General features: G+C 45.3%; 1 protein-coding gene across 2 annotated transcripts in view; it reads left to right on the top strand.

Annotated features, from left to right (window-relative positions):
- LOC306929165 (proto-oncogene tyrosine-protein kinase Src-like) overlaps window positions 1–25635 on the top strand; it is a 32066-nt gene extending 6431 nt beyond the window's left edge. Inside the window, exons 2-12 of one of the 2 annotated variants that reach the window (XM_079509584.1) lie at window positions 5054–5341; window positions 7239–7338; window positions 11477–11575; window positions 12874–12977; window positions 17588–17695; window positions 19149–19304; window positions 19946–20125; window positions 21790–21866; window positions 23198–23351; window positions 24203–24334; window positions 24555–25635. In XM_079509584.1, coding sequence (XP_079365710.1) covers window positions 5062–5341; window positions 7239–7338; window positions 11477–11575; window positions 12874–12977; window positions 17588–17695; window positions 19149–19304; window positions 19946–20125; window positions 21790–21866; window positions 23198–23351; window positions 24203–24334; window positions 24555–24763 — 1599 coding nt within the window. In that variant the 5' untranslated portion in view covers window positions 5054–5061 and the 3' untranslated portion in view covers window positions 24764–25635. Of the gene's footprint in view, window positions 1–5053; window positions 5342–7238; window positions 7339–11476; window positions 11576–12873; window positions 12978–17545; window positions 17696–19148; window positions 19305–19945; window positions 20126–21789; window positions 21867–23197; window positions 23352–24202; window positions 24335–24554 lie in introns of both variants that reach the window. The other variant, XM_079509583.1, reaches the window with a different exon arrangement.
- Window positions 25636–25773: the final 138 nt, after the last annotated feature.

Raw genomic sequence — 25773 nt, 5'->3', positions numbered from 1 at the left:
GCTGTGAGGCAGCAAGGTCCGCGTTAATAGGCCCTGCTTAAGTCCTTGGGGAAAGACTTTTAGAAAGCCCACTGCTCCGTCAACAGACTGCTCCTTCAAGACCTTTAGAAAGCCCACTGCTCCGTCAACAGAAAGACTTTTAGAAAGCCCACTGCTCCGTCAACAGAAAGACTTTTAGAAAGCCCACTGCTCCGTCAACAGTCAACAGTCAACATGCCACGGGCCAACAGTTCAAATGGACAGCACTTTGAAGAGATGTCGGGCTGAAATAACTGACATAGCAGACCAAAGGATGTTACATGAGTTGTATAAAACCTCCCACCACAAGTGAGCTTGTAGATCAGCTATTTTCACTACAGGACACTGCCGTACGAGTACACGTTTGCCATTTTGTGGATGTCATTTAAGATCCAGTTCACTGTTGCATGATGCACATGATGCCCTTACACAGTAGAGCACCGCGCACACATGTAGTCTACTGTATAGAGCTATTTATTCCCTACGTAAGAATAAAGATATTAAATCATTTGAAAAACAAAAACAAAACGATGGTTCAAAAATAACTACAGACATGATGAAACCAAACCAAAATGCCTTATTGACCAAATATAACATAATATGAAACATAATTATTACCTCATAATAAATCAAAATGAATATTCCTACTGCTACCAATTTCCTGCACGATGGTCTCCTTCAGTGTGATGAGGATGAATGAATTGGTCACAGACCCCCAGACCACGTTGAGTCATACTGTACTGTGGCTGGCGTCCCCCAGCCCAACCCTTGTCCTTAAATAACAGGGTGTTTGTGTTCCAGACAGTAGCTGGGGGCAGTATACCAACCAGACAAGCCCATGCAAGTCCATTACCGATGCAACGATATCCTGGCTGACTGGCCTAATGGGGCGCTTTGCCCTGCCCGCATTGACCCGTCTTGCCCTGGAATACTTTTAACTAGAGCCCGACCGGGACGCAGATCTTTGCGTCCCAAATTTTGGAGAGTAGCTCAGCAATTATCGACACGTTTTAAGACACGATTAGACAATGAACAAGCAAACAAGTAAATATAAAATACACACGAAAAACGGAACTTGATTTCATTCAACCAATCAAGCCATAACATCTTACTCACGCTCACGATCGTTCTGAGCTTTGTAGATCTATTTTTGATTTACTTTTGCTGCATAAGTGCCGATACCGAGTCAAAAGTCAAGTAATGGGCGATATGCCGGTTTGCCCGATATATATCGGCCTTTATTTGACTTGTATATCTTGTACACGGATATATCAAACAGGCTCTACTCTCTAGGCTCATCTCTGTGTGAGTCAGAGGTGCCTCATCGCGGGATACGTTAATAACCCCCGACTGGGGTTTTTATCACAACCTGGCAGGGGGTGAATCAAAGCCTGCATGTTCATACATGTAAGCTCGAAGTCGTGTCGCACACGTACACACACACACACACACACACGCATGCACACGTGCGCGCGCGCGCACACACACACACACACACACACACACACACACACACACACACACACACACACACACACACACACAGGCACATTCTCAGTGAGCTACAGTTTACATACTGTATAAACATAATGATCTGCCCACCCATACACATCCACTCAGCAGGAGCCTTTCCTTATCTGAAAGGAGCCCCATATACCTGCATAACAGTTCTACTCATCAGTCACTCGTCTCAGCCACAGTTGTCTGTGCATGTAGAGCAGTGGTTCCCCAACGTTTCAGCATGAGATCCAAAAGAGCAATTGGAAGTCTCCCCGGGACCCAAACTTACAAAAATACATTACGAATTAACCACTTAGCCACTGCTTAATTGTGAAAATAGCCATGTGACGCATTGTGAGCATGTAGAGCTGCTATTTTAACAATTATTTTTTTACATTTATGGAACTTTATTTATTTTCACTGTTTTTTTCTCCTGAAAATGTAAAAAATCACACCCGTGTGAACTGAGTGGTGTAAGGTCTTATATAGACTGATCAGCTGTGGTCTGACGTAATGTCTGACGTAATGAAATCACACCCGTGTGAACTGGGTGACCATAGCAACCGTGCTCATTTTTTACGAACAGACAGACAGACAGACAGACACGTAAACTAACAAAGCCAGTCGTAGGAGTGGTTTACACCACTCAAAATTGAAAATGTTTTGGAATAATCTTTGTTAAAAAAGGGACATTTGCTTGCAACCCACGGAAATAGGTTTGCGAGCCACAAATGGGTCCCGACCCACTGTTTGGGATACACTGATACAGAGCACCCACACCCAGTATACTACGCTACATGTTCTTTTTACAGTCAAAACAAGTGTGTTAACTTGAAATTACACATACAGCACGCGTTACGCATACGCACATACAGCACGAGTTGCACATAAGGATGTGAAACAAAACTGAGTGGGAGAGACATGTGTGTCAGAGTCTTCACTCTAGGAGGGGGGGGTGAACAGCTGCTCACACGCATGTTGACCGCATCGAATCTGTGTGGAACAGAGAAGGCCACCATTCACAAACGGAACAAGCACCAGCCGTGTGTGGCCGTGGCTTTGTTTCAACTGGCCCCGGGAACGGCCTACTACTCCAGTGAGGAAGGGTGTATTTGTACTTGTGGGCATCATATCGATATTATAGATAACGTTATATGAGACCAGATATCGTATGGGGCTTTCTATATCGTAATATCATGATGTGCCATAAGTGTTGTCTTTTCCTGGTTTTAATCACCAGATGTTTTGTTTTACTATTTTATGGTTTTAATCACCAGATTTTTTTTACTATTTTATGATTCCAAGAATTTGCTAAAATAGTCGATATATACATGCTCAACATGTGATGCGATGCAATGCGTCGTGAGCCTGTAGATCAGCTATTCATGAAACGTTAAACTTTTACGAAAAATATATGTACCTACTGTTAGTATACTGTACAGTATACAGTATTAAGCAGGGAATACACTGATGGAAGCGGTATAGCAACATTCAGTAAGCTTGTTTTATTCCCACTGTGCCTCCCTTTGAATCCTCGTTTGCTGAGCAGATCTTTATTGATTCACAGCAGACTGACTCAACAGACAGCATGACCTTGAATCTATAAACCATGTGTGTTGGCGTGGCTGTTTCAAGGTGCCCCCCCTAGCTGTCCAGATGTATTTGCATTCCAAACGGTTGTAAACAACTTTGGAAGAGCTCCAGCTAAGGATACTCAGTCAGTACTAGTACACAGAGAATAGTACTGCCTGTACAGACAACCCGCAGCACTCCAGGTTCAAACAAAATCCTTATAGGTGCAAGGCTCGAAGATATAAGTAGAGATGAAGAATGCCAGCACTCATTGTATGTCCTTTTGCATGATTTTATTTACCTCTGACTGAGACTGACAAACGGACGCGTTTCGTACACAGTACAATCCTGTGAGGATCTTTACAGAGTGTCTCTGTAAAGATGCCAACTGTAGGGCCTGTATATCCAAACGCTGATAGGGTTGCGCCAAGACCCGCCCTGCAGATTGATTGATTGATTGATTGATTGATTGAAGTATTTAACAGTTTGCAGAATCACAGTACATTTCAAGCACAACTCCATACAAAAAACTGTTAACTGTGGGACGACACCATAAAGCATTACACTTGTTTACAACAGGGTCCACCATTTTCAATCCATCAGCACTGTTTAATGCAATTTATTTGCGCGTATTATAAGTCTTTTTTGTTGAATTTCTGATGACAAAGTCAACAGTATGTATATCCATAACATAAGCAAGCAACATGCACGTTAGCGGAAGAAATGTTTTGATAATACTCGCGACAGATGTATGCATATAACGGTATATATAGAGTTTCATGTGACGAGCTTGAAAGAAAGAACTAGTGTATTTATTGTCTGCTAGCGTGCATGCTGCTTCCTTATGTTATGGATATACATATGTATATATATGGATCCCAACCAGTCCGGATTCAAAAAGGCCCACTCCACAGAAACTGCCCTGCTGGCAGTCACAGAAGCACTGTATGCTGCCCAGGCTGCTTCCCACTCTGCAGTCCTGATTCTCCTAGACCTATCAGCAGCATTTGACACAGTGAACCACCAGCTGCTCCTAGACACCCTAGCGGATCTAGGCATCGGTGGGACGGCACTAAAGTGGTTCTCCTCCTACCTCACCGACCGGACCTACCAGGTTTCCTACTGTTGACTTCCTACTGTTGACTTTGTCATCAGTAATTCAACAAAAAATACTTATAACACGCACAAATAAATTGCATTAAACAGTGCTGCAGAGCGGATCTTGGCGCAACCCTATCAGCGTTTGGATATATATACAACTGTAAGGGTTCATGTTTACATTCTGATTCTGAGTGCATGGAGGGGGAAAGGATGACCTGAAAGACTGACTGCACAGCTAACGGCCGACTATAGAGGACTTTTCTTCCAGGGAGAGAATGAATAGCCACCATCACAATAAGTTCCCCTTCCTACAGTCGGACACAGTTTAACTGACTGAATCACATGAATTCACTAGGGCTCTCTCACAAGTCACCATCATGACATTTTACTTGACAATGAATTGCCCCACAAATAATTGTGATTTAACCGTTTTCATTGTGTTTTTGGGGGGCATTGGTTCAAATTGCAAATTGCATTTCGGTTTGGCTTTTAGGCTCTGTAAAGAAGCAATGCACACACAGGGCAGAATAGATATTGCAAATAACTTGCAATGTAAAAAAAACAATCACACCAGTGTGAAGTGAGGGGTGCTCTTATCATCGTACATCATCATGTACATCATCAGACACTGACGTAAAATTCCATCCATTCATTGTCAATGGGAATTTAATGTTTGTGTAGAAGTTTTAATAGCTGGATATAGGAGGGGCTAGCGCCCCTCAAAAATAGTGGAAATAGCCGATCTATAATTAATTAAGCTCACAACAGGGTGCATGGTGAACCCGTTCTCCATAATGTCCGTCTACCTACTGTCTGTCTGTCTGTCTGTCTGTCTGTCTGTCTGTCCGATCTCCACCCCCAGGTCTGCAGATGGGGGCGGGTAAGAGCAAGCCCAAGGAGCCGGGCCAGCGCTCCATGAGCCTAGACGGCACCATTGGCAGCGGCTCCGACAGCGGGCACCTCCACCACCTGCATGGCCCCTCCCAGCAGACCCAGACGCCCAACCGGAGCCCTGCTGTGGGGACCGGTAGGCGAGGGCACCAGGGGCAGCACCACCAGCATGCCCCGACCAACACTCCCGAAATGGCTCTCTTTGGAGGGGTGGATCACACAAGCTCAGTCACGTCCCCTAACAGAGGGCCCCTGGCAGGTAACGCATTGCAACGCACTGGCGGAGCGGGATGGGAATATTGGAATGGGTATTTGAATAATTTCAGGGTAAAGGAAATGGAATGAGAGACTCGGCTGTGATAGGGGAAGAATCATTCAGGTGTTGGTGATCAATCACGCATAGAGAGAGATAAGGCACCCCATTTTAATCACTAAAACCCAATATAATTCACTTAGTTCACTGAGGTCCTACACCAGGTCCGGTAGTATTTATTGTGAATTGGCTATTTTCTGTACTTTTGCATGACACTGTTGAATCAAAGTCAAAGTCATACGATGTGTCACACACGTTACCGCAGTTAAATTTGTTCTCCACATTTGACCCATCTCTTGGAGCGGTGAGCTGCAGCGTGTGCCGTGCTCAGGAATCATTTGATTAGTAGATTTGACCCCCAATCCAACCCTTTGATGCTGAGTGCCAAGCAGGGAGGCATTGGGTCCCATTTTTACAGTCTTTGGTATGACCCGGCCGGGGATCGAACCCCGACCTCCCAGTTTCAGGGCGGACACTCTAACCACAAGGCCACTGTCTGGTCGTTGAATGACGAAGTAGGGAGTCAATTTACCAAAAAGTTTGCCCAACAGCAATGATATAATATCGTGGGCATCATAGTCTTAACGATAAGTGGGTTTGTTCTGTGTGACTACTAATGGAAAGAAAAAAAATCATCTTTCAGACCTAGAAAAGTGTGAAATTAGACATTAGCCTGTAATGCGTCTAGACGAGGCAGATGGTTAGGTTAATTTAGCGCCGTGCGGAGCGATCAGGTCCTCCGGCTTATAGCCGGCCGTGCGTCCTGTGAGTGGATCGATGTATGGTTGGAGAGTTCCCAGTTTCAGCTCGCTGGCTCATTAGAACGTTGAAGATGGAAAGCTACACTCGCACACGAAATGTTAAGCCATAGATATGACGACTTTGTCCTTCATGGTTGATCAGACGCCATCTGTGTAAAACGTCAATATGTCTCATTAGGCTCTTGCCAATTGCGTTATAGAACTGGAGCGGCAGTTACATTTGTTTTACAAACACATTCATGAGTGCTGCTGCTGCTGCGTATGATTTCACCACCCTAAATAAAGGAAACCATTATGAAGGTCTATATTGTGGAAGTTGGCTTGTGAATGATTATACGTACTGTACAGCATGTACAGTGGAGACATTTTAACCCATTTTGACCTGAGATCAGATTCTAAAAATGTCTTCTACATCCTGACAGTTTTCTGAAAAAGCTATGTTTCTATGTCAGTCGTTTTTTTCGATTTTTCAAAAATAGCAGACCTACAAGCTCATAGCGCACCACTCGGTGGCGCGCTATGAGCTTGTAGATCTGCTATTTTTCAATGGCTAAAGCATAACATAATGCTAACACCAAAAGGGGTTCCCGCCCAAAATGGGTGAAGTGGAAGTAGCCAGTATTTCAGTTAGGGCTGGGCAATATGGACAAATATCACATTATGTTGGACCAAATTCCTCAATATAGATATTGTGACGATAATATTGTATTTTGGCGATAATCTACATTTTATTTCCTTTTACGTTTCTTTTACAACTTTCAAAAAATGGCAAAAATTAGCAGATCTACAAGCTCAAAGCGTCGGCTCAGATAGGGCTTAAGTGATTAAGACCAGGAAAAGACAACACTTATGCCAAATCCCGATGCTACGATATCCGCAATCCCAGACGATATCTAGTCTCATATCACGATAATTAGAAATTATAACATCAATATATTGCCCAGGTGTTGTTGTGGCAGTTGAACTGCTAATAGCGCATGTTATGGGGAAGTAGCTTTGTTCCGTAAGCCAGCCTTTGAGTGTTTGTTTCTCTGTTTCCTTGTAGGAGGTGTGACTACATTTGTTTCTCTGTTTCCTTGTAGGAGGTGTGACTACATTTGTGGCTCTGTATGACTATGAGTCACGGACAGCATCGGATTTGACCTTCAAGAAAGGCGACCGGTTGCAAATTGTCAACAACACGTAAGAATCCTCTCTGTGGATGGCAGACATCAAGCTCGAGTTCACACACACACACACACACACACACACACACACAAGGTGCTGCCACACGGTCAAAAGAGCTGCGCACGTTCTCGGCTGCGCGTAGCTTAAAGCTTGAGTTTTTAGACAGCTGGTGGATGGAAATTAAGCTCCACCTCCGCCGAATACTTGCGCGACGGCCAGATTCCCGGAAACGCTCTCCTCCGCTCAAGTCTTCCGCGGAGGTGGAGCTTAATTTCCATCCACCAGCTGTCTAAAAACTCAAGCTTTAAGCTGCGCGCAGCTTAAGAAGTGCGCAGCTTAAGAAAGTTTTGCGCTATGGTGTGGAGACGGTGACACACACACACACACACACACACACACACACACACACACGTAGGGCATTAAGCAACTAGTCGACTAGTTTACTAGTCGACTAGTAAATCCACTAGTCGACCTTGTTGGTACTAGTTGACTAGTTGATAAAAAATAAATACATTTCTTTTTTTTTTTCCCCCGATTTTGTAGGCCTCAAGATCAGGTAGATTATAGTTATAGTCACCATGTACACAGTTTTTCAATGTACAAATATTTATTTTCAAAAAAAAGGAAAAAAAAGGTTAATTTTTTAATTTTTTTTTTTTTTTTACATAATAGTCGACTAGTAAACTAGACAACTAGTCAACTAGTCAACTAGTAAAAATGACTAGAAGTGAATGCCCTAGACACACACACACACACACACACACACACACACCTCACAAATACACTCACAGGCGCAGATGCAGATAGAGTAATCATCTAGCTGGCAGATGAATCTAAATGAGCAATTTCATAGATGCATGTTCACAGCCATGCACACACGCTTGTTGAGCTGAATGAGTTTACACGCACACACACCCACGGACACTCACACACTGTGTTACTATATAGTTGTGAGGACATCGTTTTAGGATGCCGATTTTATGAATGACATTTAATTTCTCACAATGCATCACAGTGTGACACATTGTGAGCTTATTATGTGCTATTTTCAGTCCATGACTTTGTTATTTGTAACTATTTTGAAAAACCTTTTAAAATAGTTCAAATAGCCGATCTACAAGCTCACAACGTGTCGATGTAGATCGTCTAGTTGAACTATTTTAACATGGGAAATAGGTTTAGGGATAAGGAGTAAAGGGTGGCGCAAAATAGGGCCCTAAAAATGTCTAATCCAACCCTAACCCCTAAACCTGAATCTTTCCCTAATTGTTAGTCAAACGACTTCTTATTTTTTGTGTATCACGCACACACACAGACGCACATGCACGTGCACGTGCACGCACACGCGTGCACACACACACACACACACACACACACACACACACACACACACACACACACACACACACACACAGAGTAAGAGCATGAGCGGGTTAGTGTGGCAGTGTCTCGTTCTCTACGTCATGAGTAGAAAGAAGCAGAATGTAACTCCGATGATGGGTTCTGTTCCTCTTAGAGGGCTGACGGCGTCGTGGCTTTGGCTCCTTTCACTTTCAGATCCCTGTAGTGCAGTGTGAACAGAGTCACATTTATAATAGGAGTACAACAGTTTGTTTTAAATGATTCTAAAAAAGAATCAATAACTCAATAAGATAATAAGCTTATTGCGACGCATTGTAGAGCAGCTATTTCACTATTATAGAGCGTCGAAGTCCCGCCCCCTTTCAAAACGCCATTCATTTTTTCCCCATAGACGTTTCAAAAAGTATTTATTTAAAGACCTTTAAAGCCTCGGACAAAGCCAACAGCCGACTTGACAAATCATGACAATAAACAATTTTTTTTGGGCCGAACAAATTATTAGAAAGAAGAAAAACAACAAAAAAAGTGTTGCCATTTTTTCGTCTTTCTAATTATCTGTTCGGCCCAAAAACAATTGCTTTTTGTCATGATTTGACAACTCGGATGTTGGCTTTGTCCGAGGCTTACAGGTCTTTAAATAAATACTTTTTGAAACATTTTGATTAATACTGCAACAGACACAAGACAAGGTGCCAGTGATATTGTGTTGATATATGACATGCCGCACTACTGCAGTCCCTTTGCTGCATAATGTGATCCTCTACCTGTCTGTCTGTGCCAGTGGTTCTCAATGTGTGGTCCTGGGACTCTCGGGGGTCCCCAGCTAAATTAGTCAAAGATACATTTTTCAATTTTTGTGTTTATGAGGTGAAAGTACTTCATTTGGCCCCTTGGTGTGGTTGTTATATGTGCAATGAGTCAACGTCTTCCCTTTTTTAGGGTTTCTTCCTGGAGGGTGAAACCTTGACAGTCAAACGTGCCAATGAAACTAACAGTGATATAGTGACATCACAATATCACCCGCTCCCCTAACCCCTCCCCCTTTATCATATATAGTAACAACAGCTGTGGGTGGCGCTTCAGTTCAGGTGGATCACCACCCACCAGGCAAACCAGGCATACTTAATGAACTGGTTGGCAAGTCCACATAAAAACGACATTTTAACAAATACTGTACACTTTTTTTGAAACAATTCTTCCACCTTATATAATAATAATACCTGATTATTATGTTTTAGGGTGTAAAAAAATTACTCCATCTTTAATATAGCATAAAAATACAGTTTAAACACTTTTATAACTACTATTTTATACTTGGCCTAATTGAAAATACCTGACCTACAAGCCCACGTGTTCACAAATGTTCTCTTATTGGAGTTCCCGGCACAAAATCATTCAGATAGGGCAGGGGTTCTCAACGTTTTTGGCCGGGGACCCCCGGAAATGCTTTGGCAATATCTCGGGACCCCCACCCCGCCCCCTCCCGACCCCCAATATAAATTGACTGCTACAATAACCTTAAACCATTTTGGGCGGGAACCCCTTTTGGTGTTTTAAGCATTGTTATAATTTAGCTATTGAAAAATAGCAGATCTACAAGCTCATAGCGCGCCACCGAGTGGCGCGCTACGAGCTTGTAGGTCTGCTATTTTTGAAAAATTGTGGAAAAAAAATAAAAATAAAAATCTTTTTTTTTTTTTTGAAAATAATTTGGGGACCCCCCCAAAATAATTTGGCGACCCCCCGAGGGGTCGCGACCCACGGGTTGAGAACCCCTGAGATAGGGGGCCGTGTGCAAATGGTCCTTGACATGAAAATGCTTGAGAACCACTGGTCTTTGCTTTGCAGCGTGGCTTGATGTGTCTCTGCTGTGAGAACCACTGGTCTTTGCTTTGAGAACCACTGGTCTTTGCTTTGCAGCGTGGCTTGATGTGTCTCTCTGCTGTGTTTTGATGTGTCCACTGTCTCTGTTATCTCTCTCTTTCTCATGCTTCAATGGTTTCTCCTAGGAGAAAGTACAGCTTCAGGTTAGTACGACTAACACTTCATAAAATGCAGTAAAAGTCGCACAGGTACTTGGGGGGTGTGTGTGTGTAGTGTGTGTGTGCGTGTGCGTGTGTGTGTGTGTGTGTGTGTGTGTGTGTGTGTGTGTGTGTGTGTGTGTGTGTGTGTGTGTGTGTGGCAAAGTTAGTTTAATGTTGTTTCACGTCGTTTAATACAATCAAATACAACGTTTCTGTGTGGATGTCTGGGCTGTCATGGCCAGAAAGTAGTCTTTTGCCACTCAGTAGGCCTTCCCGCAGAACTTCCGCGGTTGATGATGATGACGCGCATACCCTCTATAAAAGGCAACCTGTTGCTCTTCACAGAAAGAATCACACTGTGCACTTACTGCACTTACTACACTTACTGCACTTACTGCACTTGTAGATGGGTGTGTTCATCGTTAACCTTTCCCCGTAAGGGACACTTGCTTCACCATCAAACGATAAGGAACCGATGTCTTGTGTTTGAAAATGTTCTTTTCGTCAAGCCGTACAGAATGAAATGTTCTGGCATGATTGCAGCCCCGTCGTGTTACACGTTGCAGTCACAGCACTACTGTATGTTGGGGGTAACCTAATCAATCATGTCTCTCAAAGGGCAATACATTGTTAGACCTCTGAATGAACCGAAAGATGTTATGGCTGGCTGTCCCAGTCAATTTGCGTCATCAAGGTTGTCATCTCTCTCTCTCTATCTCTCTCTATCTCTCTCTCCCCCCCTCCCTCTCTCCCTCTCTATGTTTTAGGGAAGGGGATTGGTGGCTGGCTCGCTCCCTGACGACAGGAGAGAGTGGTTACATCCCCAGCAACTATGTGGCTCCCTCCGACTCCATTCAAGCAGAAGAGTACATTACCTCTCTCTTTCTCTCACAGCCCCTTATTTTGTCACCGTCCGGGACCCCGGGCAGTTTTGCAAAGCAACACCCCATTGTAGTGTCAATTCACAATACACAAGTATTCTACTGTAGGATGATGTTTACCCTGTATGAGGTAGACATTGTAGATACTGTACTTTGTGCCCAAGGCAATGGGCAACTGGACATTTTAAGGCACACCTGTATCCACAGCTAAAATAGCTACAAGCTTACAATTTGTGGCGCTGCGACGTGTTGTGATCCTGTAGATCTGTTACTTAAAACTCTATTATGTTTTGTTTAGTGAATAACGTTTTATTTTGTCCTTTGACTTTGAACTATGTATTGATGATAAACATAATGTAAAACACATACATTTTCATACCATTAATTAACACGGGACATCAGGAGTTGCCGAGGCATGCATGTGTGGCGTTAATGCTGTGTTCAATATACAGTAGCCTACAGTAGCCTATTGTAAATGAATACCACGACAAAGGGGGAGCACAGGTGTGCCCAATGAGGCAGTCCTGCAGCCCAATGAGGCAGCCTGCAGCCCTGCAGCCCTGCAGCCTGCAGCCCTGCAGCCTGCAGCCCTGCAGCCCTGCAGCCTGCAGCCCTGCAGCCTGCAGCCCTGCAGCCTGCAGCCCTGCAGCCCTGCAGCCTGTAGCCCTGCAGCCCTGCAGCGACATGATCTCATCTTTGGAGGGGACGCTGCGTGGCGTGGGTGTATAATATAATGTCCTCGAAGTCACGCATTCCACAAGCTTTGAACTGAGCAGATTGGAGTGGACCTTCCATCCCAGACATAGGCCTAATGGCCAACATCTTTAAAACTTTTTTCCCCCTTTTTTAGTTTTTTTTAATTGTTTTTACACGTAACGTAGAAATTGTCGGAAATCTCGGTACGCTCAAAATATGAACGTAAATTGCTTGATGAATCTGGCCCATTATCTTTGCAGACCTGTTCTCTCTCTCTCTCTTACGGCCAAGCTACACCAGGCTTTTCTCGCGCGTTTACCCTAAACGCGCGGCCCGCACGTGCGTTTTTTAAAATAGGACTGGACCTAAATTCAACGCACGCGTTTAGGGTAAACGCGCGCGTTTTGTGCGCGAAAAGCCTGGTGTAGCTACAGTAGCTTGGCCGTTACTCTTCTCATGTGCCATCTTAGGATGTGCCACATGGTGCCTTTGAGCCCAGCCAAAACCAGCTCTTCCCGCCTAACCGCTTCAGCTGCTCAGTGGTAGCTCCTCGCTGATATATTCTTCTCTCTGGCCCACTTCGGCAGGTGGTATTTTGGGAAGATCACTCGGCGGGACTCGGAGAGGCTCCTACTGAGCCTACAGAACAGACGAGGAACTTTCTTGGTGAGGGAGAGCGAGACCACTAAAGGTGAGAACTTGGACCGTGGGAACAAAGAGACTTCCGACGGTCCTGCGAACTGTGCTGTCTCACTATGAAGTCTGATTGTGTCAATGAGTTGTTCTGATATGCTAGTTGCACCGGACAACCTATTTAATAGGTCTGCTGCATGACCATCTTGGATGAAATTATCGAATGTCTTAAAATTCTTAGTGATTGTAATCAAACTGCATCGCCCCGCATTTGATGAAAAGGTTGTAACGTTGTTGTGAATGCAGTTCCACGGAGAGGCGACATACTTGCAATCTTTGATTTCACTCGTTTTGATTTTAATTGTCGGCTCCGAAATCCAGCCATGTGGGCGGAAGCTTGCTTCATTCTTTTGAGTCTGGCTGGTCCCTGCTGGTCCCTGCTGGTCCCTGCTGGCAGCAGCCAGTAGTCTGGCTGGTCCCTGCTGGTCCCTGATGGTCCCTGCTGGTCCCTGATGGTCCCTGCTGGCAGCAGCCAGTAGTCTGGCTGGTCCCTGCTGGTCCCTGATGGTCCCTGCTGGTCCCTGCTGGTCCCTGCTGGCAGCAGCCAGTAGTCTGGCTGGTCCCTGCTGGTCCCTGATGGTCCCTGCTGGTCCCTGCTGGCAGCAGCCAGTAGTCTGGCTGGTCCCTGCTGGTCCCTGATGGTCCCTGCTGGTCCCTGCTGGCAGCAGTCTGGCTGGTCCCTGCTGGTCCCTGCTGGTCCCTGCTGGCAGCAGCCAGTCTGGCTGGTCCCTGCTGGTCCCTGCTGGTCCCTGCTGGCAGCAGCCAGTCTGGCTGGTCCCTGCTGGTCCCTGCTGGTCCCTGCTGGCAGCAGCCAGTAGTCTGGCTGGTCCCTGCTGGTCCCTGCTGGTCCCTGCTGGCAGCAGCCAGTAGTCTGGCTGGTCCCTGCTGGTCCCTGCTGGTCCCTGCTGGCAGCAGCCAGTAGTCTGGCTGGTCCCTGCTGGTCCCTGATGGTCCCTGCTGGTCCCTGCTGGTCCCTGCTGGTCCCTGCTGGCAGCAGCCAGTAGTCTGGCTGGTCCCTGCTGGTCCCTGATGGTCCCTGCTTGTCCCTGCTGGTCCCTGCTGGTCCCTGCTGGCAGCAGCCAGTAGTCTGGCTGGTCCCTGCTGGTCCCTGATTGTCCCTGCTGGTCCCTGCTGGTCCCTGCTGGCAGCAGCCAGTAGTCTGGCTGGTCCCTGCTGGTCCCTGCTGGCAGCAGTCTGGCTGGTCCCTGCTGGTCCCTGCTGGTCCCTGCTGGTCCCTGCTGGCAGCAGTCTGGCTGGTCCCTGCTGGTCCCTGCTGGTCCCTGCTGGTCCCTGCTGGCAGCAGCCAGTCTGGCTGGTCCCTGCTGGCAGCAGCCAGTCTGGCTGGTCCCTGCTGGCAGCAGCCAGTCTGGCTGGTCCCTGCTGGTCCCTGCTGGTCCCTGCTGGTCCCTGCTGGCAGCAGTGAGTCTGGCTGGTCCCTGCTGGTCCCTGCTGGCAGCAGCCAGTCTGGTTGGTCCCTGCTGGTCCCTGCTGGTCCCTGCTGGTCCCTGCTGGCAGCAGTGAGTCTGGCTGGTCCCTGCTGGTCCCTGCTGGCAGCAGCCAGTCTGGCTGGTCCCTGCTGGCAGCAGCCAGTCTGGCTGGTCCCTGCTGGTCCCTGCTGGTCCCTGCTGGTCCCTGCTGGCAGCAGCCAGTCTGGCTGGTCCCTGCTGGCAGCAGTCTGGCTGGTCCCTGCTGGTCCCTGCTGGTCCCTGCTGGTCCCTGCTGGCAGCAGCCAGTCTGGCTGGTCCCTGGTCCCTGGTCCCTTGTCCCTGGTCCCAGCCAGTCTGGCTGGTCCCTGCTGGCAGCAGCCAGGGTGGAAAAAGTACTCACATATTTTACTTACAATACTTACAATACTCTAATATAGAAATACTCTGGAATTCAATATGTACTGTATCGGCTTCGAAATGTACTTAGTTAAGTTAAAGTACTCATGCAGAATGTCCCATTTCAAGTTATCAAAATGTATAATAATCTTTTGAAAATAGCAGATCGGCTATTTTCAAATGTCCGCAATGTATGGGGCTGAAGTGGTTACTGTATGTTTTGTAATAATAATACAAATCTACAAAGTAACTAGGAACTAAAGTTGTAAAATAATTGTAGTGGAGTAAAAGTACAATAGTTGCCTTAATTCTACTTAAGTAGTAGTACAGTACTTAAGTAAATGTACTTAATTACTTTCCACCACTGCCTGGAAGCTCACATCTTGTTCTGCAATGCTGCTGGGATCGTACTTTCAGAAGAGGCAGAACTTTAGGGGCTCGAGTGTTTTGATGCAAGAGCAATATTCTAAATGAGGGTCGGGCATTCCACTGCTTTGTTCTCCAGGCCCAATTAAGGCACAGCTGTGCGCGACTGTGCGCGCGCGTCTGTCTCCGTTGCTCTGCCGTCACTTTAAAATCCCTGTGTGACGTGGATGGCTTCTATGGAGGGTTTCTTTTTGGGGAATGTGGGGCGGAGAAGGAATGTAACCACAGCGGAGCGGCCGGTGCTTGTGAATGGATAGGGGTTGAATCACTGAACTAGGTCAGCCTAGGAGGGTGCAGGATCCCCCCCCCCCCTGGTTGTAAATCTCTGTTCTTCAAATGGGGGCACACACACATGCACATGCAGTCACGCACGTAAGGCACACACATGCGTAATAGGGGTGAGGTTAGAGGGGTGTTCTTTGAGGGGCGCTAGCCCCAACTATATTCAGCTCGTCTTACACAGACATTAAATTCCCATTGACAATGAATGGAGAATTCACGTCATAGTGTCTGAATAGACATATTACATCATGATGATGTACGATGATAAGAGCGCCCCGCGGTAGCCCCTCCTATGTCCAGCTTTATGTGCATATACTTTGTCCTAACACAAGCATTATATCCCATTGACAATGAATGGACAATTTTGAGTGTTTGGGTAAACACAAACATTGAAGACGAAGGTGAGGATGCAAATTCTGATTGGCCAGAATGAGGGGGGGGGGGGGGGGGGGGGTTATTGATAGGATAGTAGGTTGACAGGACATGGGGAGTGACATGCAGCAATGGCCATTGGGATCTGTACACGAACCTGCAACGGGCCATCGGACCGTTGAAACATTTTTTTTTAAAGTTCAACTTGCGACGCATAAAAATCAGTCTGCGAAACAGGTATGGGTTCCAATTAACCCACTGTTTGGAGAAATTCTGGCATTAAGAAAAGGAGAGAAGGAAAATAGACAGGGTGTAAGAAAGACGCAAGCATTGCAAAAAGAGACAGGGAGGATTAAAAGATGTCACTCACTCATAAAAGTACAGGCAGCAAACTGTTGGGGTAGGGCACGTTTGCCTCGGGGTGTGTGTGTGTGTGTGTGTGTGTGTGTGTGTGTGTGTGTGTGTGTGTGTGTGTGTGTGTGTGTGCGTGTGCGTGTGCATGTGCGTGCGTATAATATGTCAGAAGAAGAGTTAATTAACCATGTGACAAGTGTTCCAGTTCAGGCTGTTCAAACCACTATGCATGTTGTCACGTGGGGTTACTACAGGTTCAGCCCAAAGGCTTGAAGCACACAGTCCCGTTTACACACACTAGTACATAGCATCCTGTCTGTCTGTGTGTTTGTGTATTTGTATTTTTTGTAAATCTGCTGGGAAAGTGTTATTTGGCTTTAAAATGTATTTTCTTTATTCTCTAGTAGTTTGTCCACCATGGGTGTTTAGTTTTGAGGTGCACGGTCACTCCTCTTGATTGTCCACCATGGGTGTTTAGTTTTGAGGTGCACGGTCACTCCTCTTGATTGTCCCAGTGGTTAGGATAACAGTGGCTGCTTGACATACCGTTGCAATGTGGGTGGGATGTATTGGGTACAAATGTGGGTGGGTGCAATGTGGTGGGTGGGTACAAATGGAACCAAATGGACCAATAAGGGCCCATTTGGTTCCTTATGTACACTGTAAAGTTACAGACCTGCAAGGGTCCCCTAGGAATCGTTAAAGGGAACCACTAATTAATCGGACTGTTAAGAGTGAATAATTAAAGGAGAATTCCATACTAGAAGGCTTTCTTACCTTTATTTGTAGTTGTTACTTCCCCACCAAAGAGGTCCAGGTGTTATTTTGTGCAAAAGTGCATTATTGGCTATTTCCCCTACCATAAGCCCTCAATGAATTGCATTGAATTGCATTGAATTGAATGGGGCTATGGGGTGTTGTGCTAATTCGCTTATTTGCATTGCTCAAAAATCTATCAATCAATCAATATATTTATTTTGTATATATCCTCTCTTCATAATGTAAATAGTATCCCAAGTGGCACACTTTATGGAAATATGCGAATTAGCACAAAAACCCAACCCCCATTGAGGGCTTATGGTAGGGGAAATAGCCAATAATGCACTTTTGCACAAAATAACACCTGGACCTCTTTGGTGGGGACGTAACAACTAGTATGGAATTCTCCTTTAAGGAACCAGAATCGTTGAAACCCTTAAGGATCCCAACCCTACTGACGAGACATACTGTATCTTGCATCTTGTATTTCAAGAAGACTTTAAAATGAGGATTACAGAGGAGCCGTTGTCTTTGTGTGTTTGCCTCACAGGAGCGTACTGCCTGTCCGTGTTGGATTATGACAACACCAAAGGTCTCAACGTTAAACATTACAAGATCCGGAAGCTGGATAGTGGCGGTTTCTACATCACCTCTCGCACGCAGTTCACCAGCCTACAACAGCTAGTCTTCCACTACCGCAGTGAGTACACACAGTTCACCAGCCTACAACAGCTAGTCTTCCACTACCGCAGTGAGTACACGCAGTTCACCAGCCTACAACAGTCAGCTAGTCTTCCACTACCGCAGTGAGTACACACAGTTCACCAGCCTACAACAGCTAGTCTTCCACTACCGCAGTGAGTACACACAGTTCACCAGCCTATACAACAGCTAGTCTTCCACTACCGCAGTGAGTACACACAGTTCACCAGCCTACAACAGCTGGTCTTCCACTACCGCAGTGAGTACACGTGCAACATAGAAGTCCATCATTCCTTTTTGGATACTTTTGTATTGTATCATAGCTGCCAGGCATGCAGAAACCTAATATGTCCATATTTTGTAGGCCTATGTTTTGTTGTTTTGTAAATGAATGCCCTACTTCGTCATACAAGAGTGTTGCACAAAATGTAGTGAAAATAGATATGGTATCGGTATGTCTCATAGGAGGGCTATGGACACCTACCAGTGACATCATCATTAGGCAGGTTCCTTAAAAAAGATTCAAAATGTTTTTTATTTTGTATTAATGGCTTCCATTATATCATGCTATTGCTAACTATCCAGGAATAGAAAGCCTGCAGTTTCTTATTAGCTATGATGTCACTGGTTCTGAACTGTCCTCAGTCCTCCTCTGAGACACAAACGCCATTTTGGGACTGAATTTGATTTCATAGTGAGCATTAGTGAGGACCAATTATATGAAGATCGGTTGAAAATGGGTGAAGTTGTCCTTTAAGTCTGTCTGTCTGTGGGTTTTATATACTTTGCACCAATAAAAAGCATTAACAAGAGCTTGTGACTAAATAGTGACACTGAATCCATATTTATTCATGAAATTACTGTGAAAAAACTTTATGGGGATAAAAAAAAAAAAAAGAATAACAAAAGAATTTGAGATAGGGTGAGAAGTTCAGTCACACAAGAGTAGAGTCGCTGCTTCTTTGCCTGGAAATGAGCCAGCTTAGGTGGTTCAGGCATCTGGTTAGGATGCCTCTCGGGCGTCTCCCTAGGGAGGTCCTCGACGCACGTCCCACTGGGAGGAGACCCCGGGGCAGACCAAGGCGCAGTTGGAGGAAACGCATGGACTCACTGGCCTTGGAACGTCTCGGGATACCCAGGAGGAAGTCACTAACGTTGCTCTGGAGAGGGACGTCTGGATGAATGCACAAAAAATAAAGGGACCCATAAAAAATTGGTCTGTGACCCACAAATGGGTCACGACTCCAGTGTTTGGGAACCAGTGCTCTTTATGTCCCCGTCTCTCTCTGTCTCTCTCTCCCCGTGTCTCTCGCCCTGTTACACATTGTCCTTGACCTGACTCTCTTGTTCTCCCATATTCTTGTTTTTGTCTTGACTATTCTTTTTTCTTCTCTTTGTTTTTGTTCTTACTCCCTCGTCTCTCTCTGTGTCCTTCATTTTGGCTCCTCCAGAGCACTCAGACGGACTGTGTCATGCGTTGACGGACGTGTGTCCCGTTGCGAGGCCACAGACTCAGGGTCTTGCCAGGGACGCCTGGGAGATCCCCCGGGAGTCCCTTCGCCTCGACGTCAAACTGGGGCAGGGCTGCTTCGGAGAGGTCTGGATGGGTAAGCACTAAGCAGCACCGTGCATCTTTTTCTCAGAATTCATCAATGGATTTATTCCCGCAGACGACGTCGGCAGATAATAGATATCCAGTAAGATAATGTCGACATCCTTCTCAGCAGAGGTCAAAGTAAAGTCACTTCTTTGTAGTCTGCTCTGAAGAAGGCTTTGCAGAGACGCGGCAGCGTTCGCAAATAAACATGAGAAATTGCATCTGAGCCAGTCTTGCATCTTTTATTGTGGACTGCCGCTTTTTTCACTTAGTTGGTTTATGAGTAAAGTCACTTCCCGCCTGTCTGTTTTATGGCTTCTTTTTATATATCACTCTGATTGTATTAACGTCCATAGCGCCACACATTCACTCTCAGTGCCATTGCCTATTTCCAGTGGTGGAAAAAGCTAGTACTCAAATTCTTTAGTAAAAGTAAAAGTATCAATACTGCAATATAGAAATACTCCGTTACAAGTAAAAGTCCGGAATTCAAAATGTACTTGAGTAAAGGTACAAATGTATATTGGCAATTTGGCATCAGAATGTACTTGAAATACCAAAAGTAGAACGTTTTGGGACCCCCTGGAACCCCCTCAAGGACCCCATGATCTAGCAAGCGAGTAATGTTCACTGTGCGCTCTTGACTTGCAGGCACATGGAACGGTGCGACGCGGGTGGCCATCAAGACCTTGAAGCCCGGCACCATGTCCCCCGAGGCCTTCCTCCAGGAAGCTCAGGTCATGAAGAAGCTGAGACACGAGAAGCTGGTGCAGCTTTACGCCGTGGTGTCCGAGGAGCCCATCTACATCGTCACAGAGTACATGAGCCAAGGTGAGGAGCGGTTCACGGTTGCACATCAGCGACGATGATGTGTTGGAAATGGAGCATAATATACCCATGGATTCAAGTTCTCAGTCACCACGACCGATTTCAGTCATTTGGATCAGGGGTTCTCAACGTTTTTGGCCGGGGACCCCCGAAAATGCTTTGGCAATGTCTCGGGACCCCCGCCCCGCCCCCTCCCGACCCCCAATATAAATTGACTGCTACAATAACCTTAAACCATTTTGGGCGGGAACCCCTTTTGATGTTTTAAGCATTGTTATAATTTAGCTATTGAAAAATAGCAGATCTACAAGCTCATAGCGTCTGCTATTTTTGAAAAATCGTGAAAATAAAATGTAAATTTCTTTCTTTTTTTTTTCTTTTTTTTGAAAATATTTTGGGGACCCCCCAAAATAATTTGGCGACCCCCCCGAGGGGTCGCGACCCACGGGTTGAGAACCCCTGCCATAGAAGTCGGCATGTCTTCCATCATTTCAAGTGAAAATAGGCAATCTGCGACGCGTTGTAAGCTTGTAGATGGCCTATGTTTGGTTATTAGTTATTTTAAGATTAAATAGTATTTGAAGTGGTCAAATAGAAATAGAATACAATCTCCCCCCAAAAAACTAATGATCTGTGATATTCCATAAAAGCAAATGTTAAAAAGGTTAATCTGCCAAAACATCCTAATTTTACATATTGTTTATGAAACACAGTTTGTGTGTGTGTGTGTGTGTGTGTGTGTGTGTGTGTGTGTGTGTGTGTGTGTGTGTGTGTGTGTGTGTGTGTGTGTGTGTTTGGGGATGGGGGGGGGGGGGTGTCCTTCCTCGCTGATCGCTGTTTATGACATTTTTATTTTTTGGCTTTAATCCCTGTAGTAAAACACATTAAGCACACAAGTTACAGTGCAGAGAATGAGGAAGTACATCAGAAGTCTGTTGCAGTTGAGCTGGTTTATAGCACTCGAGGGTAAAGGAGAACTTGAGGTCTTGTTTGATTTGGCCTGTGGTTGTCTGAACCTACAGCTTCATCAGACTTCAAACTCTCCTTGTGCTCTGGATTAAAGAGGCGTGCATGTGTTCACACTTCACACACGGCACGCTTCTAGCTGTCTTTACGCCTAAATCCTCTCAAGCCAAATGAGACTGGGGCGGATTTTGAAGCAGATGGGTTGAATGGAATAATGGCGATAACCTGTTTAGCTATGCATACATCATATTCCAAACACACCCTGTTCTTTTTTTTTTCAACCAAAGGTTATTATTATTATTATTTTCATTTGCTGTTTTCTTTCGTTTTAACGATTTTAGCTATTTTGACAGGGGCGGGGGCATTCAAACAAGTCAAGCTAAATATGTATTTTTTTTTACGAAATGTTACGTCAATTTCTTTATTATTATTTACTAGACCAAAAAGAAAATGTAACAATCATCCTTTACTTTCTCTAATAACAACCTAAAACATGAACCTTGGTTGAAAAAAACTAAAGTTGTTAAATGCATTTATGGACTCTTGGTAGCCGATATAATAAAACTCTGTTACAGTGCATGCATGAGTTCACTAAAACACCCAATTTCCCAGTGTTTATTGGTGCTCTGTGATTTGTACGTAATGTTGTCTGGAATGGTGAGTGTTTCTAAAGCCTCTTCTAATCCCTCCTGCCTCCGCAGGTAGTTTACTGGACTTCCTTAAGGGAGACGGAGGGAAGATGCTCCGTCTGCCTCAGCTGGTAGACATGGCATCGCAGGTAAGCCTGAGACTCGCCATCCATCCTAGCATTCACTGTGCAATAGAGCAGGGGTTCTCAACGTTTTGGCCGGGGACCCCCGGAAATGCTTTGGCAACGTCTCGGGACCCCCGCCCCGCCCCCTCCCGACCCCCAATATAAATTGACTGCTACAATAACCTTAAACCATTTTGGGCGGGAACCCCTTTTGGTGTTTTAAGCATTGTTATAATTTAGCTATTGAAAAATAGCAGATCTACAAGCTCATAGCGCGCCACCAAGTGGCGCGCTACGAGCTTGTAGGTCTGCTTGTAGGTCTGCTATTTTCTTTTTTTTTAAATAATTTGGGGACCCCCTTAAATAATTTGGCGACCCCCCGAGGGGTCGCGACCCACGGGTTGAGAACCCCTGCAATAGAGCACCCAAGGCTGACGTAATGTACACATCCTAGCATTCACTGTGCAATAGAGCACCCAAGGCTGACGTAATGTACACATCCTAGCATTCACTGTGCAATAGAGCACCCAAGGCTGACGTAATGTACACATCCTAGCATTCACTGTGCAATAGAGCAGGGGTTCTCAACCCGTGGGTCGCGACCCCTCGGGGGGTCGCCAAATTATTTTAGGGGGTCCCCAAATTATAATAAAAAAAAAAAAAAAAGGGGGGGTTTTTTAATTTTATTTTCACGATTTTTCAAAAATAGCAGACCTACAAGCTCGTAGCGCGCCACTCGGTGGCGCGCTATGAGCTTGTAGATCTGCTATTTTTCAATAGCTAAATTATAACAATGCTTAAAACACCAAAAGGGGTTCCCGCCCCAAAATGGTTTAAGGTTATTGTAGCAGTCATTTTATATTGGGGGTCGGGAGGGGGCGGGACGGGGGTCCCGAGACATTGCCAAAGCATTTCCGGGGGTCCCCGGCCAAAAACGTTGAGAACCCCTGCAATAGAGCACCCAAGGCTGACGTAATGTACACATCCTACCTAGGTGGCGGTTTTCTTCCCCATTCTGAATTCCCAGCATAGACCATTTTTCGTGTCAAATAAGAACTGTGTTCCAAAAATTTAAAAAATGATCCCGGTGGTTTCGCTCATATGGATATGAAGAATCAACTGACGGCGAGAAAACACTAATGTTACTGCCGTCAGTTGATTCTTCATTGATTCTTCATCATAAAAACGCAAACGTAACTCGTTATTTGGGAGGGAAGCTGTTCTACAGTCAAAAAACGGTTTCTGCTTTCACACGCGGCACCCTATTTCTGCAAGATAAGAGGCAATTCGGCTAAAACCTCAGAATGTAAAAATGTTCAACTCTCTCCCAATCGCCCCCCCCCCTCGCCATCCAGATTGCGGCGGGCATGGCGTACGTGGAGAGGATGAACTACGTCCACAGAGACCTGCGGGCGGCCAACATCCTGGTGGGAGAAGGCCTGGTGTGCAAGGTGGCCGACTTTGGCCTGGCGAGACTCATCGAGGACAACGAGTACACCGCTAGACAGGGTACGTACGGCTCCATCTTTTCTTATTTTCTCCTTTTACTGTGTTTGAAAATGCATTATTTTTTTGTATGCTGTCCTCTCATTCATGTCTTGTTATGTCAGTTTTGTTTAGTGGTCAATGTCCAGAGGACTACAGGTGGAAATTAGCATCTCTGCTAAATCCGGTGTATTTACGCTACATTTGTATGTTCATAAGTTCATTAATATACTCTGTCCTGTCCAAATAAACAAATAAAGTAAAGGTAAAGTAACCTGGCCTCATGGAATTCAGCTAATGAGTCGGTGTTGACTTCGTCGACTAAATCTATGACGAAAAATGTTCGCCGACTACCTTATTTACCGATGAAAACTAAAATGGAAACTAAATGAAACCTAAGCTATGATGACTAAGACTACATTTGTTGACAATTTCGTTGTCAAATAAAAACTAGACTAAACTGTTAGGACTAGTGGACAAGAGATCCAGTATAAGTAATTTACTTGGTTTCATGCTGACAATAGCAGATCTACAAGCTCACAACGCGTCGCGCTGCAACACGTTGTGAGCTTGTAGATCGGCTATTTTCAGCAAGTGAAAAATCAGCCATTACGACGGCATCAAGGCTATTAAAATCAACTTTAGATTTAGTCGACTAAAATCTTATATTTAGTAGACTAAAACTATACTAACACTAAGACATTCCAGGTAAAATGGGACTAAAACTAAATGAAAACTATTCAAGAGACTATGACTAAAACTATAAAATCCAAATTTGCTGTCAAAATCAACACATAGTAATGAGTGAAATGCCCAGCAACAAAGCTAAATCATGCTTCACATAATGATGATTTGCATTTGTCTCGATGCGACAGGAGCCAAATTTCCCATCAAGTGGACGTCACCGGAGGCAGCCCTTTATGGACGTTTCACCATCAAGTCGGATGTCTGGTCATTTGGCGTTCTGTTGACAGAATTGGCAACTAAAGGACGGGTCCCTTATCCAGGTAACTCTACTAGCTACCAGTGTACTGTATCACCATTTGAACAATGTAACCAGTGATGTATATAGGTTTTCAATGTAATGGTCTTTTAGATGGGTCCCATGGACATTTTATGAGTCCCGCTTCAACGACGTTAGGCTCAGCCGCGGCCCAGGCCTGCTGCGCCGTTTTAAAACGTATCTACCAATGTCCTCCTCCCATCTCTCTCTCTCTCTCTCTCCAGGCATGGTGAATCGTGAGGTGTTGGACCAGGTGGAGCGCGGCTACAGGATGCCCTGCCCGGCCGACTGCCCCAGCTCCATGCACGAGCTGATGCTGTCCTGCTGGAGGAAGGAGGCAGAGGAGAGGCCCACCTTCGAGTACCTGCAGGGCTTCCTCGAGGACTACTTTACCTCGACGGAGCCCCAGTACCAGCCGGGGGAGAACCTATAGAACGATCCCAAATACCGGCCTGGGGGGGGAGAACCTATTATTAGAACGATCTGCCAAAACCCATGCAGGGGAGGAGAACGAACGAACACACTTCTACCGGCACACACAGACACACATACACACCGTCACACACACACATGACCCGCGCTTAACCAACCTCGAGGCGCAGGCAGAGGAAGCATCTGTGGGGAAGAACCTGGAATCTGAAAGAGCTTTCAGATCTCATCTGGGAGGAACTTAAAAGGGATCTTCTCTGCGATGCCGAAACAGAAACGAACCAAGCAAACTTTTTTTCTTTCTTTTTTTTTTAGCCATAAATGTATTTCTACAGAAGTAGCAGGAGACCCTACGGAGTAAAAGCCTCCCGAGTTTATTTAATCCTGGTTACTTTATGCTGAACACTCGATGTGTCAAAAATACACTATACCCAGAAAGAGGAATCAACATTTCACCTGAACCAAGGAGCCACTTAACTTAAAGGGATAGTTCAGATTTTTTTAACTTAAGTTGTATGAAATACTTGCCATTAATATAGTGGTTGCAACTGTATTAATTGATTGCCCGAGTCCTGTGGTGGGAGTTCTGCTCTGGTTTTGGTCAATATTAAGTAGTTCCGGTCATTTTGTGGGGGGCACTGGGGCCACGCAGTAAAAGTAAATGAATCCACAAAACTAACGTAATTTGTATTGTTGACCTATTTCTAAAATATTAGCGCGACTTTCGTTCAACTTTGACCCCTCTATCACATGGAACTATTTTTTGGGCGTAGTGATATGGACACAAAAAACATAGTTCTGTGTGATAGAGGGGTAAAAAAAGAACGGAAGTTGCACTAATATTTTAGAAATAGGTCAACAATACAAATTACGTTAGTTTTGTGGATTAATTTACTTTTACTGCGTGGCCCCCAGTGCCCCCCACAAAATGACCGGAACTACTTGATATTTCACCAAAACCAGAGCAGAACTCCCACCACAGGACTCGGGCAATCAATTAATACAGTTGCAACC

This window comes from Electrona antarctica, assembly GCF_951216825.1.
Source record: "Electrona antarctica genome assembly, chromosome: 9".
NCBI classification, from domain to species: domain Eukaryota; kingdom Metazoa; phylum Chordata; class Actinopteri; order Myctophiformes; family Myctophidae; genus Electrona; species Electrona antarctica.
Note: the sequence above shows the minus strand (reverse complement) of the source record. Positions and strands in the feature narration are given on the sequence as shown.